General features: G+C 34.5%; 1 protein-coding gene across 4 annotated transcripts in view; it reads right to left on the minus strand.

Moving 5' to 3' along the window:
* Nucleotides 1–1,927: 1,927 nt before the first annotated feature.
* ADAMTS20 (ADAM metallopeptidase with thrombospondin type 1 motif 20) overlaps nt 1,928–23,631 on the minus strand; it is a 177,836-nt gene continuing 156,132 nt past the window's right edge. For all 4 annotated transcript variants that reach the window (XM_045061659.1, XM_023256963.2, XM_023256961.2 and 1 more), the window contains 2 exons: nt 5,923–6,027; nt 1,928–3,524 (listed from right to left, as the gene is read on the minus strand). In XM_045061659.1, coding sequence (XP_044917594.1) covers nt 3,435–3,524; nt 5,923–6,027 — 195 coding nt within the window. In that variant the 3' untranslated portion in view covers nt 1,928–3,434. The remainder of the gene's footprint in view (nt 3,525–5,922; nt 6,028–23,631) is intronic.

Consider the following 23,631-nt stretch of genomic DNA (forward strand, 5'->3'; position numbering starts at 1 on the left):
TTTTGTTTTAAAATAGAGGGTATGTTGCTAAGTGAAATAGGTCAGACAGAGAAAGACAAATACCATATGATTTCACGCCTATGTGGAATCTAAGAAACAAAACAAAAAGAACAGACTCATAAATGCAAAGAACAAACTAGTGGTCCCCAGAGATGAGGGAGATGGGGGGGGGAGGGGCGGGCCAAATAGATGAAAAGGATTAAGAGGTAAAAACTTTCAGTTATAAAACAAATAAGCCACAGGGGGTGAAAAGTATAATGCAGGAAATATAATCAATAATACTATAATAACCTTGCATGGTAACTGGTGGTGATTGCACATATCACGGTGAGCACTATGTCACGTTTGGAATTGTGTCAGTCAACTATACTTGTAAAATAAAACGTTGTAAGCCAACTATACTTCAATAAAAAATGATACAAAATAAAGTGGAGAGAATTGAACACTTTTTTTTATTTGGATGATGAGAAAGAGCCAGTGGAGAGAGAAAGGAAAAAGGAGAAGACAGAAAAATCTGTGGGAAGAGGTTCTGGAGAATTCACAGTGAGAAGAAATCAAGAGCAGAGGTTGGGGGACTGGCCTTCATCATGAGCAGGGAAACCATTGCTCTTTAAGGAGTGGGGAAAATGAATAAAATACATGTAGAGAATGCTTCATCTTAAATGATAAGCAAGAACAGGAAATTATTATACAGTACATATTAATATTTGCAAGTAATTTAAGGTAGAATCAAAAGCAAGCTTTGTGATAAGAGATTCTCAAATGTTTTAAATCACATTCACATAAAACTCCTTTTTTCCCTCATGTATGTTTCTCTTTCTTTCTTTCTTTCTTTCTTTCTTTCTTTCTTTCTTTCTTTCTTTCTTTTCTCTCTCTTTCTTTCTTTCTTTCTTAATGAATTGGGGAGTGGGTTGGGGGATATGAGAAGATGGGAAAGATGGGGCAGAAGAGAGGCAAAGAGAATAAAAATAAGCAATTCTCAGAAAAAGAAACCTAATGGAAAAGTGTATGTAAAAGAATCCTCATCCAATCTAGTAATGAGATAAATATAAATATTCAAACAGTGAAATACTATGCTATATCCCAGCAGATTAGATTTAAAAAAATTCACTGGGGGCACCTGGGTGGCTCCCTTGGTTAAGTGTCAGACTTCGGCTCAGGTCATGATCTCACGGTTTGTGAGTTCGAGCCCCGCGAAGGGCTCTGTGCTGTCAGTTCAGAACCTGGACCTGCTTCAGATTCTGTGTCTCCCTCTGTCTCTGCCCCTCCCCCACTCACGCTGTGTCCCTGTCTCTCAAAACATGAATAAACGTTAAAGAAAATTAAAAAAAAAAAATTCATTTGTCATTCCTCAGTGATACTCTAAATGGATACTCAATAGATACTCTAAATGGATACTCAAAATACAAACTCAATGGATACTCTAAAATTTTTACACCTGGCCAGTGGTAATTTAAATTGATTTAACTGCTTTGGATAGTACTTTGACAATTTCCAGGAAGGCTGAAGATGGATGGGTAAAATGTATTCTTGTTTACAAGGACCTACCTGCTCCCTCCCCCTGGGAGAGAATTCTAGGCCCTCACCCACTTGCCTGTGCCTGGCAATCTTGGCCCACGGGGAGAATATATTTCCCTGTCCCAGAGACTAGGATTTGGGTCATATGATTTAATTTGGCCAATTGAATGTGAATAGACATGGATATCCCTTGTATGAACAGAAGCTTTTAAAGGCATTGTAAGTTTTTGTCACTTCCTGCCCATAGTCCCTCTGCCACGAGAAGGGTATACACAGGATAGGAGCCCTTTCCATCCCAACTGCAACAATTAAAATAAAAATTCTTGGAATTTCTGGAGTGGTTTTAGGGTTATAGACTTTTGGTGGAGGACTCATTTTTTTGCATGTAAGGAAAACGAAAACAAAATGCTAATGTATCACACAGATATGTTTATTATTTAAATGTTTGTAAGATTTTAATTATGAATGAAAACATTTCTAGAAAATGTTGCACATTTTGTATTAATGATTGTAACTGGTTTAAGGCACATAGTGCAAAATACTTCACTTCTGATACAGAGATCCCTAAACGTTTATCTAACCACACTGGCACAAATAGCCTTAGTACCTTATATGGTACAATATATGTTTGGGAAAAAAGTGTTTGGGGAAAAAATAAATAATAATAAATGTTTGGGGAAAAAAAAACTTTGTGGGTAAAACTAGTATACTAACTATTTCCTGGCAAAAATCTATTAGTAGATTCATTTTTTGGTTTACAGAGAAGTTGCCATAGGAAAATACTATTTGTCTATGATTCTTTTAAAATCACATTATTATATAGTACACACATTATTCACCTGAAAAAAATCTCTAAATACCTGAGAATTTACCCATGAATAGTTAATTTTTGTATACTATCTTTTATGTTTTGGCTTTGAGAACCTCAGATATAAAATAACTTGAACATCTCTAATAAAAATTTTGCATATATAAACATAATTTTGTTTACCAAAATGGGATTTCCAAAATTTCAATTATTCTCATTTCTCTATTTGATTAATAAAATACGGTATATAGTTTTTGAGAAACTAGATCTTTCAGAGTAAATATATACATATATAAGAGTTATTGAGACAGAATATAAACATTATAAAAACAACATATTGCTTTTGTATGTACAATCAAATTAGAGGTAGGTGTTTTAAGTAAAATTCTACTATATCATATCTTCTGTGTTATACCCACAAATTTTCATATTTGTATTTAACCCAAGCATACATTTTTAATATAAAAGTATACTGCATTTCCAGGATAATTTTTTTTATTTGAAGCACCATAACCCACAATTAAAAATTAAAGGAAATATAAAACAAGGTATCTAAGCTGTATCAGTAGAAAGTATAATGGCTATGTACTTTTTGATGTGACTATGGATTTGCTATTCACCTGACAGATTTAATAATGTTTATAGTTGTTTTAAATAAATTCATTTTCCTAAAATTTACTTGCGCCATTTTAACAAGTAGAATAAACATTTCATTGTACAATTCAGTACTGAGTAGATTTATATGTGCGATTATAGGTATAATATAACTGTAATCCATTCCAAGCTGTTTGTTAACAGCAACATCACCTTGGTATAATTCATTCAAATATCTGTATATTCTACCATAAATTATTGTGTCCTTTTAAAAAGATCCCGATTAGAATCATATATATGTTAAGCTTATTTGGAAGGCTTTGGAAAAATTAAGCAGTGATTTGATTCCCTGATGAGCACCCTGGGAAAAAAAAAAAAAAAGAAAGAAAAGGAAAAGAAAAGGCACAGACATTTTGGATGTGGAAATCTCAGGAAGGGAAGAGTAAAGAAACGAGCACCGGTTATTCGCAGATATTCCAGAGAAGATCTCCTCATACTTCCCATTTCTGAATGTTCATATTACTTGAATTGGGAGACCAGTAGTCATGTGAGGAATACACTTTCCACAGAACCCTCCACATCTCCCGTAGACTTTGGTTCCATCCTGAAAATAGGAAGAGGCAGAAATATAGGATAACCATACATGAGCTGGTATCTGTGCACACAGGCAGAAAGAGCAAATGCTTTGAATCATGGGGCTGAAATCATTTAGCCAAAGTTTCCTATAACAATTACATTTGAGGTCAAAGATCATACCGTTTCAGGCTTAGTTGAAATTTGTGGTCATGGGAACTGGATAATCTGAGATTCATATTAGCTACTTGATTATAATCCACACTAAAATTTAGACAATTCATCTCGAACTACATATTTTTTATCGAGGTGTCTATTTGCTTCAGCGAGCTTGTTAAAAACTCTCCCAATTTGCTGTCTGATATTTACATGATTTTACATAAGCTTCTCATAGGCTAAATAAAAAATATATTATACGAATTTGACCTTAACTGACAAGTCCTATTCTCCCCCATTAACCTTAAACATCTCACAGAAGTATTACAAACACAGTTTGAAGAAAAGTATAGAAGGGGAGAAGGTGATAAAATGGATAAAACTGGACTAAAAGCAGTAATTATAATTAGAAAAGGACTAAGAAGGGAGATTCCTCTCTTTTTTTTCTTTTTTTTCCCCACCTATTTTAAGAAAAGCAGAACCATTCACTGACAAACAGGTAGACAGAGGCTGGTGAGAGGGGTGTGATGCATGTTCTCTCTAGACTGCTTTCCATCTTTGACCAAAAGCCAAAAGACTGAAGACATTTTAATAATACGATGAGGCAAAAAATAGTTTGAGCTCCTATATGAGTATCTGGAGAAAATAAGGTTTTTTGTTTGTTTTGTTTTGTTTTTCATGTTAAAAGGGAGGGCAGAGAAGGAAACTTTGAGTTCCTAGAACATTTTGGGGTAAAGAATGTTTTGAGATCAGGGGTTTTTCAGTTGTCTTTTCTTTCAGAAGCTTTTTAACTGTCAAGAATGTAAGTAAGCAGAGAAGAAGGGAATGGCGGTAAAAATTCCCATTCATATACATCCATTCTTATCCCCAGATTGTTTAAGTAAAAAGCTAATCTGGATAAAATGTCCTGGCAAGTAAAAAGAGGTTTGCATTTCATGCGTAAGTGTGGGTTCCACCCATCTCAGCTTCACACCAGGCCTCAGGTTTCAGGAAATGCTTTCATATGCAACATTTTTGATCAAGGTCGAAATTCTCAGTCGATTAAATAATTAAGCTTTACAATGGAACTTCAAAAGAAGCAAAAGGAATGACTGTACTAAATAGTCACACCTACTGGTGGTCTCTTTACAATACCAAAAAGATATCTAAAAGCTGGATAAATAAGGTGAAATATTTCATTGAGCTCTTTGCACTGAGACCTGCTCAGAATATACTTCAAGTAATTCATTTATTCCCATACTTTCTACCAAACGGGATTAGACCTAAATATGCCAAATCAAAATTTAAAAATAGCCATTTGTTCTAAAAGCCTACTTCTGACCCAAATGGCAGAAATGATAAAAAATTTAAATTCTTTAGGTGTTCATTAAAACTCAGTTGCATAGTCTTCAGAAATAGAATGTCTTAGTGTCTATGAATATTAGAAAATTGAGTTTCACTTACAAATAATATTGATACAAGTAGGAGTATAACAAAAGTAACTTCCATCAAAAGAAAGAAAAACCCTAAAATCGAATGCGCAGGGGCTGTCGATGGTGCTGACTTATGAGTAACACAGGTGAAAACACTTACAGATCCTGATTTACTGTAGATAGAGTCCTGCTATCTGAGACATGGTAACCGGAAGTAACAGGAACCATCTCATAAAGGGTATGTGCCAGGGCAGTGTATGAGCAAATTAAATGTGTTCTACATGTAATACGTGTGCTACAGTAAAAGCCAAGTACGATGTTATCTAGATAAAGGCAGAGGAAAATATGCATACACCCATAAAAATAGTCCTAATTCTTAGAGAAACTATAAAGAACAGATGTTAAATGCCAAATGGCTTTAACACCACCCCCATCACTGAATCAAAGCACTGAGGTAAATGGACCAAAAATATACTCCTCACTTTGAAATATTAAAACTACCACATCTTTAATAATTAAAGTATAGCTAACAGCACTACCTCTTTTTGAAGTACTGGCATATCAAGTCAGCAGCCCCAAACAAGCCAGATAAAATCTCTATGCCCTGGCATTTGATATTTCAGGTTCAAGGATCTGTAGCCTACACATGGATTTATATGCACGTAAAAACACATGTACATTACTAACAATGAACCCAGTTTCATTATTTCCTAGATTAATATTATGCCCCATTATATGTAACATGCCTCATATATGCAATAACTCATTAGTCATTAACTTTATAACTCTAAAGTAGAGGTCCTTTAATTCCAGTTCACAGCACAGTATTTCAGACAGGCATTTTGGTCCAGCAGGACTTACTTGTGATCTGTGGATGATGACAGAGGCATAACTCCCCTGAGCAAGCCACTTTGCTGTGCTGGATATCCTCATTCCAGTTCCTGCCAAGTTAATGCTGAACTGTCCCTAGATTGTAAACAAAACAAAATAGGTGGAATTAGTAAAATATTTAAGAATGCTCCTGGAGGCACCTGGGTGTCTCAGTTGGTTAGGCATTGGACTCTTGGTTTCAGCTCAGGTCATAATCTCACAGTTCTGAGTTCGAGCCTGGCGACAGGCTCCGTGCTGACAGTGGAGCCTGCTTAGGATTCTCTCTCTCTATCTCTGTCTCAAAATCAATAAATAGACATTTAATAATATTATTAAAAGAAAAAAAGAATGCTCGGGACACCTGGGTGGCTCAGTCGGTTAAGCATCTGACTTTGGCTCGGGTAATGATCTCGCAGTCCAAGTCCGTGAGTTTGAGCCCCTTGTTGGGCTCTGGGCTGACAGCTCACGTGGAGACTGGAGCCTGCTTCAGATTCTGTCTCCCTCTCTCTCTGCCCCTCCTCCGCTTGCATTCTGTCTCTCTCTCTTAAAAATAAATAAACATTAAAAAAAAACTTAAAAAAACAGAATGCTCTTGGATAAAAGCACCTCAATTTGAATTACATAAGAAACACCTCAAATTATTTTTCAAGGGTCTTTCTTTTTTTTTTTTTTTAATTTTTTTTCAACGTTTTTTTTCAAGGGTCTTTCTTTAAAAAATGAAATAATATTGATATAATTTTACTCTAAAGGAAGTGAACCAGCTAAAGCCTTTTAAACATTGATTACAAACAAATCTCAATATGAGACATCTGAATCAATACCATATAATGTTATTTGTGCAAAAGTAATTCTGTCCAACCCTAGGACTCCACGGCTTGACAGCTAGAGTTCGTGTCCCTGTAGCAATAGGCAAGTCCTAAGAGATGGGGTGTTCACAGGGACTAATGCCAGACTTTCACATTTCTCCAATTTCTTTTTTTTTTTAATTTTTTTAATGTTTATTTATTTTTGAGAGAGAGAGAGAGAGAGTATGAGCGGGAAAGGGACAGAGAGAGAGAGAGAGAGACAGAGAGAGAGAGAGAGACAGAGAATCCAAAGTAGGATCTAGGCTCCTAGCTGTCAGCATAGAGCCCTACACAGGGCTCAAACCACAATCCATGAGATCATGACCTGAGCCGAAGTAGGACGCTTATTCAACTGAGTCACCCAAGTACACCTCTTCAATTTCTATTCTTGACCTCTTCTTACTAACTTCTCTGATGAATTACACCTGTTTAATGTATTTTCTGGACTCTCCTGTTAATGTGACTTTCTCTGTTGTCATGAAAATGTTACTTCTCAACCCCCTACACAAAACTAGTCAGTGTAATATTATTGTCCCAGCTATTACATCCCTTTTTAAAGTGCCCTGAAGTGTATGATGCCACAGGATTTACACACATGGTCTGTGAGCCCCCTAGTGGCATTATGATCTAATTCTTTTCAAGACACAAGAACTATTTTCATGTCAAAATATTTCAGACTATCTTTGCTAAATATTAAACCTTAAATATCTGTTAATTGAGAAAAATGTGTGACAAAACTGGATAAAATTTGGGCACATTTATGTCTTGCAGTACACAATTACACACTGAAAAGTAAAATTAATTAATGCTAATTAAGCTTATTGCCAATGTTCCATGTACACATAGATTCAGAGTGATATTCTTAGATCACATCACTATATCCCATAGTCTAAGATGCATGAATCTTGAGCAAGACTGTGATAAAATATTAGGAGTTACATTATGTGATTGAAAATATTATCTTGTCATGAAGGCAAAGATGAAATAGATTTCAAATATATTTATAATGTGAATTATTACTATTGCTTAAACAATTATGTATCAATTTAGTTTATTGCTAAGAAGTCTAAGCTATTTCTTAATTAAAATCAAAATAGAAATTCAAATACATTTATGATATAATTTTGATATATACAGAATTTCCCTGAAAGAGAAATAATGTTTAGATAAATTCCAAAGAAAATATATTACATATATCATTTGGTTATAAATTTAGAATATGACCTATATGTTTCATTCCTGTATTCTCAGAGCCCAGAATATGGCTTAGTGTTTTTGAATGGATGAATTAAGTGCAACATTACAAATATTACATTTTAGCATTACATACACATGAATACACAAATACACATATAAACTTTTCATATGCCATGATAATGAATGACATTAATACTAGACACATTGGTATTTTATATTGGCAAATACTAGACACATTTGGTATTTTATATTAGTAAATAACTAATTCTTAGTCAACCTGCTACAAGTTTTTCATTGAATATCTCCATCTCCCATTAACTCATAAGTAGGCCTCTGACCAACAAAACTCCTTAAAAATAGACGTATATTCTGTGATGTAGGTTTCCTATGACAAGCCACTTACTGAGTGCCCCAGCAGGCCATTTGGTGTTTTCACAGCCTAACATTCTACACTTTCCTTAATTCTTTACCCTCCTGCTCAAGGTTGCTTGGAAGCATTCAAGTGTATATACACTGGAAATGAAAGGAAAAAAATGACTGACCACTGACAGACTTAGGTGGTCATTGACACAATCAGTTGGTCTAGAAATATCTATTGCTCCATTTCTCCAGACTAATTTTCATGAGCTTTATTTATGTCCTTAGTAGATAAAAACTTCCAGTTTTAAGATAAATTTTGGGAATATAATGGGCAGCATGGTGATTCCAGTTAACAACACTGTACTATGTATTTGAAAGTTGCTAAGAGAGTAGATCTTAAAAGTTCTCATTCAAAGAAAATTTTGTAACTATGTGAGGTGATAGATGTTAATTAAACTTACTGTGGTGATCATTTTGCAATATATACATAACCAAATCATTATCTTGCACACCTTACACTAATGCAATATTCTATGACAATTATATTTTACTAAACAGGGGGAAAAATAAAATAGCATATGTATATAAATAAATGTAATGCATTGTAGAGAATTACAGGTGTATAAAAAAAGGTACTGGTACATTCCTATGGGACTTCAGAAGGAATAAATGATTGGATAAATTAATTATTTTAGTTACATATTTTTATTTAAGATTAAAATGTATACCTCCTTAAACCTAACCTTTAACTTAAAAAGTTAGTTCAATGTAGCTGCTAAAAATTTGTGTTTTAAAAGTAGTATGAGGTTTACCTCTTCTTCTACTCTCAACTTTTTTTAGAAGAGGCGGCCATAAGATGTAAAATTCTAATAGCAAAGTCACAAGTGGAAGGTGATTCAAATATCCAATAATTCAACAAATTGGAATGTCTTGAGTAATTAATTGACTGCATCAAAGGAAAAAGTAGTTGTGGATATAAGAGAAGAGCTATAGAGGTAGACATAAGTTTTAATGTTCTACTTCTCTTATTGACTGGTTGGTTCATGTGGTCTTATTACATCATTATAGTTTGATAATTCTAAAATGTGTTGAACATATTTTATCATGAAGGGATCTATAATCTGAGGCAACTGCAATAAAAATTCCATGGAGAATTTTTGTAGCTCTAGAGAACTGATTCTAAAATTTATATGAAAAGACAAATTAAAATAGTTAAATTAATTTTTAAAAAGAATAAACTTGAAGAACCCACACTACCTTATTTTAACACTTATTATAAAGCTATCATAACCAAGACACTGCTGTGTTGGAGAGATAGGTAGATCAATGGAACAGAATAGAGTTCAGAAATAGACCCACAAGTGGACCAAAAATAGGTCCACTTGATTTTTAACAAAGGTGTTAAGGTAATTAAGTAGAGAAAATATTGTCTTTTCAACAAATGGTGTTTGGACAAGTGGATGTCTACATGCAAAATCCATTAGATTTTACACAATATTAATTCAAAATCAACCACAGGTCTAAGGGTAAAACTATAAAACTATACAAATTTTTGAAGGAAACATGGGAGAAAATCTTTGTCACTTGGAGTTAGTCAAGGAGTTCTTCAATATGAAACTAAATGCGCAACCCATATAGGATAAAAGTAATAAATTTGATTTCATTAAAATTTAAAAATTTTGCTGTGTGAAAGACACTTGAAAGAAAAGCTATGGCTCAGATCAGGAAAAAATATTTGCAAATATCTTATGTAACAAGAGACTTGTATCCAGAATATGTAAAGAACTCTCAAAATTAAACAGTAGGAAATGAACAATCCAATTTTTAAAATGGGTAGAAGACTTGAAAAAACACTTCACCAAAGTGGATATGCAGATGACCAATAAGGACATGAAAGGTATTTAACATATTTAACTGTGAATCAAATGGAAATTAAAACTACAATGAGATTCCACAGAACATGATGGGGCAGAAAACAAAACTTGACAATACTAAGTGCTGACAGGGAAGCAAAGCGACTAGAACTTTAATCTTGGCTAGTGGGAATACAAAATAGTACAGCTACTCTTTAAAACAGTTTGGTAGTTTTTTATAAGGTAAACATACACATTCCCTATGACCTTACAATCCCATTAATCAGGTAATTATCCCAGAAAAGTGAAAATGTATGTTCACACATACACCTACACACAAATGTGTATATCAGCTCTATTCATAATCTCCCCAAACTATAAGCAACCCATTCTTCCGGATGAGTGGACAAACTATAGGACCACTGTACAACTTGTATATGATAGAATAATTCACAGCAATACAAAAGGAACAAATTACTGACACATGCAACAACACAGATGAATCACAAAGGCATTATGTTGAGTGAAGAGAGCCAATCTTAAAACGTTATATACTGTATTTTCCATTTATATGACATTTGTATGACATTCCAGCAAAGGCAAAACAATGGCAACAGAGAACAGTTCAGTGTTTACCAGAAGTTAGGTCCAAAGATTTGGAATTGCCCTATATGCTGATTATACTGATGGTAATGTGAATGTGTACATATGTTAAAACTGTGTACTAAAAAAAAAAAAGGTAATTTTTCTCTATAACTTTTTAAAATGTGAATGGGTATAAAATTTATTTAAAGAATAAATTTTCCAAAAGGCTTGCAAAATAAACCCAACAATCTGTTGTATGTAAGAGACATACTTAAAATAAAGTGATCCATAAAAGCTAAAATTAAAAGGATGGGCAAAAAAATACCAGGAATCTGAACATAAGAAAAGAAGAAGGGTAATAATACTAAGTGACAAAGTAGAATTCAAGTCTTAAATCAGGAAAACATGACAAATAAATACTAAAAACCATAATCTACAATGAAGAAATAACCCACGAATATTATGAATTGAATAACACAGTGACTTTTATAAAATAAAACTATAGGAGATACAAGTAGACATAGATGATAGATTAGATAGATATAGATAGATAGATAGATAGATGATAGATAGATACCCCCAATAGGAAAATTTAATATACCACTTTTAGTAACAAGACAGATCAAGCAGGCAAAAATAAGGAGAGGGATAATCTAAACAACATAATCAAAAAGGTAGATCTTTGGATGCGTATCAAACTCTGTATCCTTATGGTAAAAAATACATGTTTGAAATATTTAATGACTGGTTCTGAATTTATGCTGGCCATGATCTACTTGCATTAGCTGAATGTAGTTATTTCTCTTGCTCTTGTGTCATCAATATTAATTATAAAACAGCTAAAGAGATACACATTAGGTTTTATCGTCCCATTTTTGTGGCTCTTTGAAAAGTATCAAAGGTTTTCCTTTACTTCACTTTTGATATATGTATTCTAAAGTCACATCACACTCCTTAACTTCATCTTATATTGCAATGTGGCAAAGTTTATTTTCCCTAAAGAGTGCCATATGTATCCATTCTCTTTTTAGAATTCATGTCCCAGAGTGCCCTGTCATATGCAAACACAGAGGATGTGGTTTCGATGAATCCCAAACAAAATAAGTTCTTTCTGTGACATCAAACATCTGGAGAGTATTCATGCAAATGTTGTATAACTTAACACAGAATCTGGTTTATATATTTGACAGAACACCTCTAAGAATACTGGACAGTTTGTATTTTTGGTAACATAAACCTCAGCCGGTTGAATTGTAGAGAATGAATATAGATAGGTAAAGTTCCTATTCACAGCACATACCTATCTATGCTCGCTAACATCTAATTTGGGAAATAAAACCTGGCATTCCAGAAATGCCTGGAGAACTACACGAGGGAGGCATCTCACCTTGATGAGTAGAGAGGAATATTTTATTACTGTACTGGTTCTGCCTCTGACTTTCTCAAGGACCTTGGACAAGTTATTAACATGGAATGTCTGCTTCTCCTAACTATGAAATGGGATTGCCCAGTTTACAACTACATAACTTTCTCAAGATATTATAGGGGAGAAATGGGGTCACAGAGAAATTAAATAAAGGGTTAGAAATTAATGGAAGTAACTATAGTATCATTTAAAAACCTAACTGTGCTAACGCCTCTTATTCAGATATCAAGCTCAACAAGAAATATTCTGTTTATTGGGGTGTCATGGTGAATGGGTTCTAGCCCCACATCGAGCTCTGTGCTGACAGCTCAGAGCCTGGAGCCTGCTTTGGATTCTGTGTCTCCCTCTCTCCGCCCCTCCCCCAGTCATGCTGTTTCTCTCTCTCTCACTCTCTCTCTCTCTCTCAAAAATAAACATTAAAAAAAATACTCTATATAATAATTAGCTTTCTGTTAGATATTTCCCATTAAGAAAGTTAAGTGAGATGAAAGTGTGTTTAATGATTATTGATTTATTTTGAGAGAGAGAGTGTGTGTGTGTGTGTGTGTGTGTGTGTGTGTGAGAGAGAGATCATGAGAGGGGGAGGGGCAGAGAGAGAGGGAGAGATAGAATCCCAAGCATGTAAGATCTCACAAACCATGAGATCATGACCTAGGCCGAAATCAAGAGTTGGACACTTAACTGAATAAGCCACCTAGGCACTCTGAGATAAAGATTTTGATTCCACTTGACAGTTACATGATTTAATTGCCTATCAGCTCTCTTGTGAATTTAGTTTTTATTTCATCAACCCTGACCTTGCCCAATTTAACATGTAATAAAAAAGACTGGATTCCCAGAACTTGGCAACCTTTCCAAAGTAATGGCATCTGTGAGACCTTGTATCAGACTCTCCACATCTCTACGTGGCATTCTCAATTTGCTTCTTTCTAAAAACATTAAGTATTTGACAAGATGATATAGCTTATAAGGAGGATGGGTTGTTGGACAAAGTTCATCAGTCTTGACATGGGTTGATCATTTGAGAATGAATAATCTCTAATCTTTATTTAATAATCTCTAGTTAAAGGGAAGTGTTACTAAAAAATCCGTAGGAGTTTGGGCACTTGGTGGCTCAGTCGGTTGAGCCTCTGACTTCAGCTCAAGTCATGATCTCATGCTTTGTGGTTTCAAGCCCCGCATCAGGCTTTCTGCTGTCAGCTCACAGTCCACTTTAGATCCTCTGTTCCCCTCCCTCTCTGCCCGTCCCTCTCTCTCTCTCTCTCTCTCTCTCTCTCTCTCTCTCTCTCTCTCTTAAAAATAAACAAACATTAAAAAAAAACCTTTAAAAAAATAAATAAAAAATAAATTTAAAAAAATCCATATGGATTAAAAAAAATTGCTGAGAATGCTAAAAGGTTTAGATTACACATCCTTGACTTTAGAACAGGTGTCTGAAGACTTTAGAACACAGTGTCAAGCTTCATAAGGGGGAGTTCATCAAGGTAAGGACTGTCCTGGGAAAAGAACTGAATAGAAGATGTGGGTCAGAGAGTCACATTCTGGGAAGTAGACCAATTATGTGATGGACCGATATGAATGAAGGAGAAAAGGAGAAGAATGGACATGCATGGAGCTAGCCAGCTTCAAAGATTGAATGAGAATATGAGCCCTCTCTGCCAAGTTATCTACCTTTAAAATATGACCAAGAGAGGAAGTGTTTCTGGAATGGCAACTTGAGGAGCCCTGTGGCCTCACTCTTCGACAAAAAAACCATAACTCATAAAAATTATGAAATACAACAACCATTTAAGGTCTCTAGAAATTATCCTAAGGTTATACAACAAATGGAAAAATATTTATTCACAAAAAATCTACTATATCTGGGTAAGAAGAGGGAATGTCTATGACATTTGAACCATGACCTGCCCTTTACTCAGCAAGATGACAGTTTTAGTCTTAATAGGAACACAAGGCTCCATTTCTCCAGCATTCTGTTAAGGTTAAGTTTTCTCCCTGGGAGGGGAAAACTGCCAGCAATTCTCATTTCATGCAGTTCTGTGCCACAGAAGCTCTATTACAGATGAGAATAGCTAAGCTCCCATCCGCCACTCAGTCCCTACTCATAAAACAGAAGATCTACCCCAGGCATGATTGGCCAAGAACACAAGGCTCCAATCATCCCCATTCAAAATCACTGGTAGGGCAGAGGTTCTATGCTGAGAAGGGCAAGCCAAGAAGAGCAGGGGTTACTGCTATGACTCAGAATCCTGCTTATTAAAAAGTAGGATTGTTACTCTGAGAAGTTGGCCCTATCCTTAGATCCACAGAACTAGTGCAAAGTTTTTTCCTTAGGATAAAGTCATGATGTTAAGGTCAGAGTGTTCCATAGCTTTTTCTAAGGAGTATGAGCTTATTTGAGAAAGAAATAGGAGAATTTCAAGACTAAAGATGCAACTGAAAACAAGATTTTAATGACACGCAGATAAAAAGGGAGTGGTGATAGCTCAATGAGAGCAACAAGGAAAATGGTAGATCAAACTGAAGTTTAACAGAGAGAGCCAAGGAAAGAGACAGTTAAAAAGGGCTCCTCTTGAGGTCTGACTTGACCTATAATACTACCTTGGCCAGAGGGCTTGAATTTAGTTGGATTAGTCCATGGAGTAATTTACTCCTCCAAGATGTTATTGAAAGAATATAGCAATCATCTAGCAATTAATGGAGTCTAAGAGCTGAGTGTGATATCAATAGATTCAGACCAGTTTAAAAATGTAATGGATATTTGTATCCTTTGGATAAATTCCTAGTAGTGCAATTGCTGAGTCATAGGTTAGTTCTATTTTTAATTTTTTGAGGAACTTCCATACTGTTTTCCAGACTGGCTGCACCAGTTTGCATTCCCACCAATAGTGCAAAAGTGTTCCCCTTTCTCTGCATCCGTGCCAACATCTGTTGTTTCTGGAGCTGTAAATTTAGCCATTCTGACAGGTGTGAAGAGACTCTTAAATACAGAGAACAAAGTGGGGGTTTTGGGAGGGAGTAAGTAGGAAGAGAATGGGTTAAATGGGTGATAGGCATTAAGGAGGGCACTTCTGCGATGAGTCATTGGGTTCTATTCTTGAAGCCAAGGCTACACTGTATGTTAACTAATTCGAATTTAAATTTTAAAAAAGTTAATGAGCAAACTAGGAATAAAAATAAAAACTTGGGGCACCTGGGTGGCTCAGTCGGTTAAGCGTCTGACTTCAGCTCAGGTCATGATCTCACTGTCCGTGAGTTCGAGCCCTGCGTTGGGTTCTGTGTTGACAGCTCAGAGCCTGGAGCCTGCTTCGGATTCTGTGTTTCAGTCTCTCTGCCCCTCCCCTGCTCACACTCTGTCTCTCTCAAAAATAAATAAATGTTAAAAAAATTAAAAAAAAAAACTTCATGGAGAGTTGGGAAAGAGACAAAGAGATCTCAGCTAAAAACACCATCATTCCAGGAGGATTAGAGTGACTGTACATGTCCAAGGCTGTGCCATCCAAGGAGTGACATCAAAGACTGCACACTACAGAGAAAATAGATGTCACCAAAATAGTTCAGCCAAGGAGCTAAGCAAACAAACAAGCAAGCAAACAAGTCCTAGAGGAGAGGGGAGAGGAGATTTAGTGTCCATAGTTACTAAAATACATTCCCTAAAATGCTTGGTTTTCAAGAAAAAACTGAGATATGCAAAGAAATTGGAAAGGATGACTCATTCAGGGGGAAAAGGCAATAGAAACTGCCTTTGACAGGTTTCACATGTCTGGCTGAGCAGATAAAGACTTCAAAGCCGCTATTATAAATATGTTCAAAGAACTAAAGAAAACCATGTTTTAAAGAAAGGTATGATAATGTCTCATCATATAGAGAATATCAATACAGAGACAGAAGTTACATTTAGATAAAGAGCAAAAGGACAATTCTGGAGTTAAAATGTACAATAACAAAAGAAATCACTATAGGGGCTCAAACAGTAGATTGAAGCAGGGAGAAAAAAGAATTAGCAAACTTGAGCAGGTATCAATAGTGATTACGTAATCTGAAGAACAGAGAGAAAAAAAGCATTTTAAGAAAAATGAACAGAGCCTCAGAGAAACAAAGGGATACACCATTAAGTACACCAACATATGCATAATGCAAGTACCAGAAGGAAGGGAGAGATATAGGAGCAGAGAATATATTTGAAAAAATAATGTCTGAAATTTCCAAATTTGGTGAAACACGTTAATCTATACATCCAAGAAACTCAATAGATTTCAAGTTTGGTAGATACACAGAGACCCACATCCAAATATGTGACAGTAAAGATGAAAGTCAAAGACAAAGAGAAAATCTGAAAGCATCAAGAGATAAATAACCACATACATAAGAACCCCAATAAGATACATAGCTGATCTCCATGTTTTTATCTATAAGCTAGAAGACAGTCGGGTGACATATTTAAAGTGCTGAAAAATAAAAAGTGTAAGTTGAGAATTTTATAACAAGCAAATCAATCTTTCAAGAACGAAGGCCAAATGAAAACTTTCAAGATAAACAAAACAGAGAGGATTTGTCACTAGTAGACCTGTTTTATAAGACATGCTAAAGGAAGTTCGTCAAGCTGAAATCAAGTAACACCAGACATTAATACAAAACAACCAAAGAGTACTGGTGAAGGCAATTGTTTAGGTAATTATAAAAGACATTATGATTGCATCTTTCTTTTCCTTTCTTCCCTTAACTTATTTTAAAACAATTTTATAAACCAATAAGTATATGATTATATTATTGACCTATAATATATAGAAATGTAATATATTTGATAATAATAGCAAAAATGAGGCAGGTGGAAGCAAAGCTCTTTGAGAGTAAGGAAATAACACCAGCCAATAAATCAAATCCACAGGAAGAAAAGAAGAAAACTAGAAATGCTAAATAAAAAGGTTCACATAAAATGCTCTATGAATATGTAATTCCTCTCATTACTTCTCTCATATTCTCTAAAAATCATAAAATTATAGAAAGTTATTATAAAAACGTGATGTGGATTTTTACATATGTAGGTCATGTAACAAATATAACACCAAAAGTGGGAAGAGGAAATAAAGCATATAAAGGAGTAATTTCCTATATTTCACTCAAAATTAGGTAGTGTAAATCTGAAGTCGATTCTGATAAGTTAAGATGTATATTGTAACCCCTTAAGCAGCAAGTAAGAAAACAATTCAAAAAATATAGTGAAAAAATTATTAAGGAAATTAAACGTTACACTCAAAAACATTCAATTAAAAAAAGAAAGTGGTAAAGAAGGAATAGAGGAACAAAAACAACTTCAGACATACAGAAAACAAAAAGTAAAATGGTACATCAATATCATCAAACAACTCAATTCAAAGGCAGAGATCCAATAAAGTGCTCTCTATAGAAGACACTCTTAAGATCCAAAGATATAAATAGGTTAAAAGTAAATGGGATAAAATTATATATCATGTACTATCTATGAGCTGAGTGGCCATTCTAATGTCAGATAAATTAGACCTTTAAAACAAACGAACAAAAAAATGCTGCTTCAGATAAAGAACATTTTATAATGACAGAAGTGTCAATATATCAGGAAATTATGACAATTATAATCATGATCATATGTAAAAACTCCATAGTAAATGAATAAAATACCAAGTAAATAAAATAAGACTAAAGTGAGAAATAGACAATTCAACAATAATAGTTGCAAAATGTCAGTGACTAGAACAGCTAGGCAGAAGATAAACAAGGGAATGGAAAAGTTGAACAATACTTCAAACCAACAAGGCCTGACAAACATGTATAGAATATTTCACCAACAACAGAATACACATTCTTTCCAACCACATATTGAACATTTTCCAGAATAGCCATATGTTATACCATAAAACAAGACTTAGTGCATTTAAGAGAATGAAGAATACAAAGAGTATTTTCCAATCACAATGGAAAGAACTCAGTAACAGAGGTAAATTTGGAAAACTCACAAATATGTGGGACTCAAACACTACATTTTTTTTTAGAGAGAGAGAGAGCACAAACAGTAGAGGGAGAGACAGAATCTTAAGCAGTCTCCATGACCAGCATGGAGCCCAATGTGGGGCTCAATTTCATGACCCTGAGATGACAATTTGACCACGAAATCAAGAGTCAGACACAACCGACTGAGCCACCCAGGAGTCCCTCAAACTACACTCTTAAAGAACCAATAAGTCAAACAAGACCTCACAGGTGATAATGGAAAATACTTTAAGATGAATGGAAATAAATACACCACACACCAAAACTCAGAGGATGCAGCAAAATAAGTGCATAAAGGGAAATTTAAAGTTGTAAATGCCTATATCAAAAGAGAAAAAAGATATATCAATACCTAACCTTCCACTTTAAGACAATGGAAAAAGAACAAATTAAATCTAAAGCAAACAGAAATAAAGAAATAGTAAAGAACAGACTAAAATTTGCTGAAATAAATAAAAAAGAGAAAATCAACAAAATCAGGTGTTGGTCTCTTTGTTCCTAGAAACATATAACCTACCAACACTAAAGCAAGAAGAAATAGAATATTTGAACAAACCAATTACCAGAAATAAAATGGAACCAATAATCAAAAAACTCCCAAAACCAAAAATTCAGGACCAGCTGCTTCACAGGTGAATTCTACCAAATATTCAAAGAATTAAACTTCTCAAACTATTCCTAAAAATACAAGAGGAAGGAAAACTTCCAAGTTCATTCTATAATGCTAGTATCAGCCTGATACCAAAAAGACACCACAAAAAAGGAGAACTATAGGCCAATATCTCTCATGAACATAGATGCAAAAATATTCAACAAAATACTAGCAAACAGAATCCAACAATACATTTAAAAAATCATTCACCGGGATCACGTGGGATTTATTCCTGGGATGCAATTTTGGTTCAATATTCAAAAAAACAATCAACATGATACATCATATCAACAAAGAAAGGATAAAAACCATATGATTATTTCAATAGATACAGAAAAAGCATTTGACAAAGTACAATATCCATTCATAATAATAAAAAAAAATCTGCAAAGTAAGTCTAAAGGGAACATACTTCAACATAATAAAGTCCTCATGTGAAAAATACATAGCCAACATTATATTCAATAGTGAAAAACTGAGAGCTTTTCCCCAAACACCAGGAACATGACAAGGATGTCCACTCTCACTACTTTTATTCAACATAGTACTGGATGTCCTAGTCATAGCAATCAGACAACAAAAAGAAATAACAGGCATCCAAATTGGTAAGGAAGAAGTAAAACTCTCACTATTTGCAGATGACATGAGACTATGTTCAGAAAACCCTAAAGACTCCACCAAAATACTACTAGAACTGATAAATGAGTTCAGTAAAGTCACAGGATACAAAATCAATGTATAGAAACCTGTTACATTCTTATATACTAATAATGAAGTAGCAAAAAGTGAAATTAAGAAAATAATCCCAATTGCATTTGCACCAAAAACAATAAAATATCTAGGAACAAAGAAGTAAAAGACCTCTACTCTGAAAACCAGAAAGCACTGGAAGAAGAAGAAAACACTGGAAGAAGTTGAAGACAACACCAAAAAATGGAAAGATTCCATGCTCATGGGTTTGGAGAACAGATATTGTTAAAATGTCTACACTCCCCAAAGCAATCTACAGATTTAATGAAATCCCTATCGAAATGCCACCAGCATTTTTCATAAACATAGAACAAATAATTCTAAAATTTGTTGAATAGCCAAAGCAATCTTAAAAAGGAGAAACAAAACTAGAGGTATTACAATTCCAGATTTCAAGTTATATTACTGGTACTGACACAAAAATAGGTCCATAGATCAATAGAAGAGAAAACCCAGAAATAAACCCAAGATTATATGTTCAATTAATCTTTGGCAGAGGAGGAATGAATAAGCAATGGGAAAAAGAATGTGTCTTCAACAAATGGTTCAGGGAAAACTGGATAGCTACATGCAAAAGAAGGAAATTGGAACATTTTCTTGCACTATACCAAAAATAAATTCAAAATGGATTAAGGACCTAAATGTGAGGCCTGAAAACATAAAAACCCTTTAAGAGTGCATCGGCAGCAGTTTCTCTCACATTGACTGTAGCAACATTTTTCTAGATATGTCTCCTGAGGCAAGAAAACAAAAGCAAAAATAAACTATTGGTATGACATCAAAATACAAAGTTTCTGCATAGCAAAGGAAACAATCAACAAAACTAAAAGGCTACTGAATGGGAGAAGGTATTTGTAAATGACGTATCTAACAACGGGTTAGTATCCAAAAAACTTATACAACTCAACACCAAACAAACAAACAAAAAAAACAATAGCAAATAGCAAAAGGCATGAAAAAACATTTCTCCAACGAAGACATACAGATGACCAACAGACACATGAAAAGATGCTCATCATCCCTCATAATCAAGAAAATGCAAATAAAAACCACAATGACATATCACCTCATACTTAACAGAATGGCTAAAATCAACAACACAAGAAACAACAGGCATTGGCAAGGTTGTGGAGAAAAAGAGAGTACAGTTGGTAAAAAGGCAAACTGGTGCAGCCACTGTGGAAAACAGTATAGAGGTTCCTCAAAAAAGTTAAAAATAGAACTACCCTATGATATAGTAATCACGCTACTGGGTATTTATCCCTAAATACAAAAACACTAATTCAAAAGATTCCATGCATCTCTATGTTTCTTGCAGCAGTATTTACAATAGACAAATTATGGAAGCAGCCCAAGAGGTGAAATATATAATGGAATATTGCACAGCCATAAAAAGAATGAAATCTTTTTATTTGCAACAACATGGGTGGATCCAGAGAGTATAATGCTCATTGAAATAGGTCAGAATGACAAATGCCATATGATTTCACTCATATGTGGAATTTAACAAAACAAATGAGCAAAGAAAAAAAGAGAGAGAGAGACAAATGAAGAAACAGACTCTTAACTTTAGAGAACAAACTGATGGTTACCAGAGGAGAGGTGGGTAGGGGAATGATCAGATGAAATAGGTGATGGGGATTAAGAGTACATTTATCATGATGAGCACTAACTAACGCATAGAATTGCTGAATCACTATACTGTACACCTGAAACATGATACTGTACGTTAACTATTAAATGTTAACTGGAATTAAAATTGTTAGAAAAGGAAAAATAAGAATTAATTATTTACAATCTCTCCCAAAAAAGTAGAAGTGGAGGGAATACTTCCCAATTCATTTTACAAGGCCAATATTTCCCTGATATCAAAACTGGATAAGGACCTCACAAGAAAAGAAAATGATTAGGCCAATATGCCTTATGAAAATAGATGAAAAATTCCCAACAAAGCAAATCAAATCTAGCAACATATAAAAAAAATATACACCAAGGCCAAATGGGATTTCTCCCAGGAATGTTGTTTCAACATACAATAGTCAACCAGTGTGATATACCATATCACCACAATAATGGACAAGAGATACAGGATTGCCTCAATACATGCAGAAGTATTTCAAAAACAAACACTCTTTCATTATAAAACCACTTAAATTAGGAATAGAAGGGCACTTCCTCAACTTGATCCAAGGGATCTGTAACACATCCACAGCTAACACACTTCATGACGGACTCAATGCTTTTCTCCTAAAATCAGGAACAAGACAAGTATGTCCACTCTCATCACTTTCATTTAATACTGCTCTGGAAGTTTTAGGCAGGGTGATGAGGCAAAATAAGAAATAAATGGCATCCAGATTGCCAAGGAAGAAGTAAAACTATCTTTATTTCTAGATGGCATTGCTGTGTATATAGAAAATTCCAAAGAATCCAAGAAAATAATTATTATAACTAAAAAATGAATTCAGCAGGGTTGCAGGATACAAGACTAATTTATAAAAACCATAGGCAAAAATTCATGATTTGTTTGGGCCCCAGATCTTGGGGGTCTTTTTACTGGACAACTCTCCCTTGTCAAAAGCCTTCTTTAGCTTGAGCTGGAATCTTCTGCCCTATAACACATACTGACCTCACCCCTCTTTCATGGAGCTCTTTAAAATATTTAAAGATAGTTACCATAGCTTCCCATTCTTTTCCTAGCTTCCTTTATTTTCCTTATGTGACATAATGTAAACTCTCCTTTTTTCCCCTGGTTGTTGCCTCCTACACTCCTAGACAGATTAAAAACTTACCTTTTCCAGACAGAGGTTTAAAATCTTTTGGTGTTGATATTGTGTTTGGGTACTTTATGATTATACTGGGTGGTTTAGAAATTACTCCATAATCTATGTGAGTCATATTGAACTTGTGGTGGTTGAATAAAACACCTCGGTCTTTTTCATATGACATCACTATGTTCTATTTGCATTTCTGTACCTAAAATTTAGAAATTTATTTTTTCTTATTCATTTGAGTCCATAGTTCTAGTGTCTTTTGATTTCCTTTAAGTGTCCTTTTATAATATAGAAAACGCCTTCTCTTTTTAACATAAGTATACCTTCTCTGTCAGATGGTTAAAATAGTGAATGGGAAATTCCAAGACGAGAGGGCTATGGCAAACCATTAGCCACTTCTCTTGAAAATATCAATATTATAATTATTACCTCTCGTGCATGATTTTTGAATTAGTTATGAATCCGCCTAACAATGCTACATTAATCTAGCTTACATTTCTCCATCTTATCATAACACTGTTGTTCACATAGACTCTATAAAATCTCTTGTTAAGGGGTGCCTGGGTGGCTTAGTCAGTTGAGTGCCTGACTCTTGATTTCAGCTCAGGTCATGATTCCAGGGTCTTGGGATTGCCACAACAGGCCCTGTGCTTAGTGTGGAGCCTGCTTAAGATCCTCTCCCTCTATCTCTCTTTCTCTCTCTCTCTCCTTCTCCCCTCTCTATTCCTTTCTCCCCCGTTTTTTCTCTAAAATAAAAAAAATTCTAAAAATGGGATAGTAAATTTCTTCTAGAAAGCATACTCTACACTGGAACTCACAGAGATGGCATAAAGGGTATGTGAAGAGAACTCTGCATATAAAAAATAAAATAAGAATAAAGTCATGGAAATATACTATTTCACAAATAATAGAAAGTTACTCTGGGTCTGGTACACACCCAGACAGCTAATATAGCCAATGTTAGCAGCAGTATAAGAAAGTCACAAGCTTGCGATCCAGTTTTTTACTTTGTTATATACATACGTTCATTTCCACAGACTGGGTAGAAAGATTAAAAATGAAAGTGCATCATGGAAGGAGAAATAGGCTCTGAATAATTTGAAAATCCTCGCTATTACACCTCTTAAGCAAACTTAAAATTGGCAAAGGTATTTTTCCTCCAAAATTTATCTATAACCTTTGAAATAAAATTCATATAGGAAATTCATATTTTCTATTTACTTATGTTTCT

This window comes from Felis catus, chromosome B4, assembly GCF_018350175.1.
Source record: "Felis catus isolate Fca126 chromosome B4, F.catus_Fca126_mat1.0, whole genome shotgun sequence".
Taxonomy (NCBI): Eukaryota; Metazoa; Chordata; class Mammalia; order Carnivora; family Felidae; genus Felis; species Felis catus.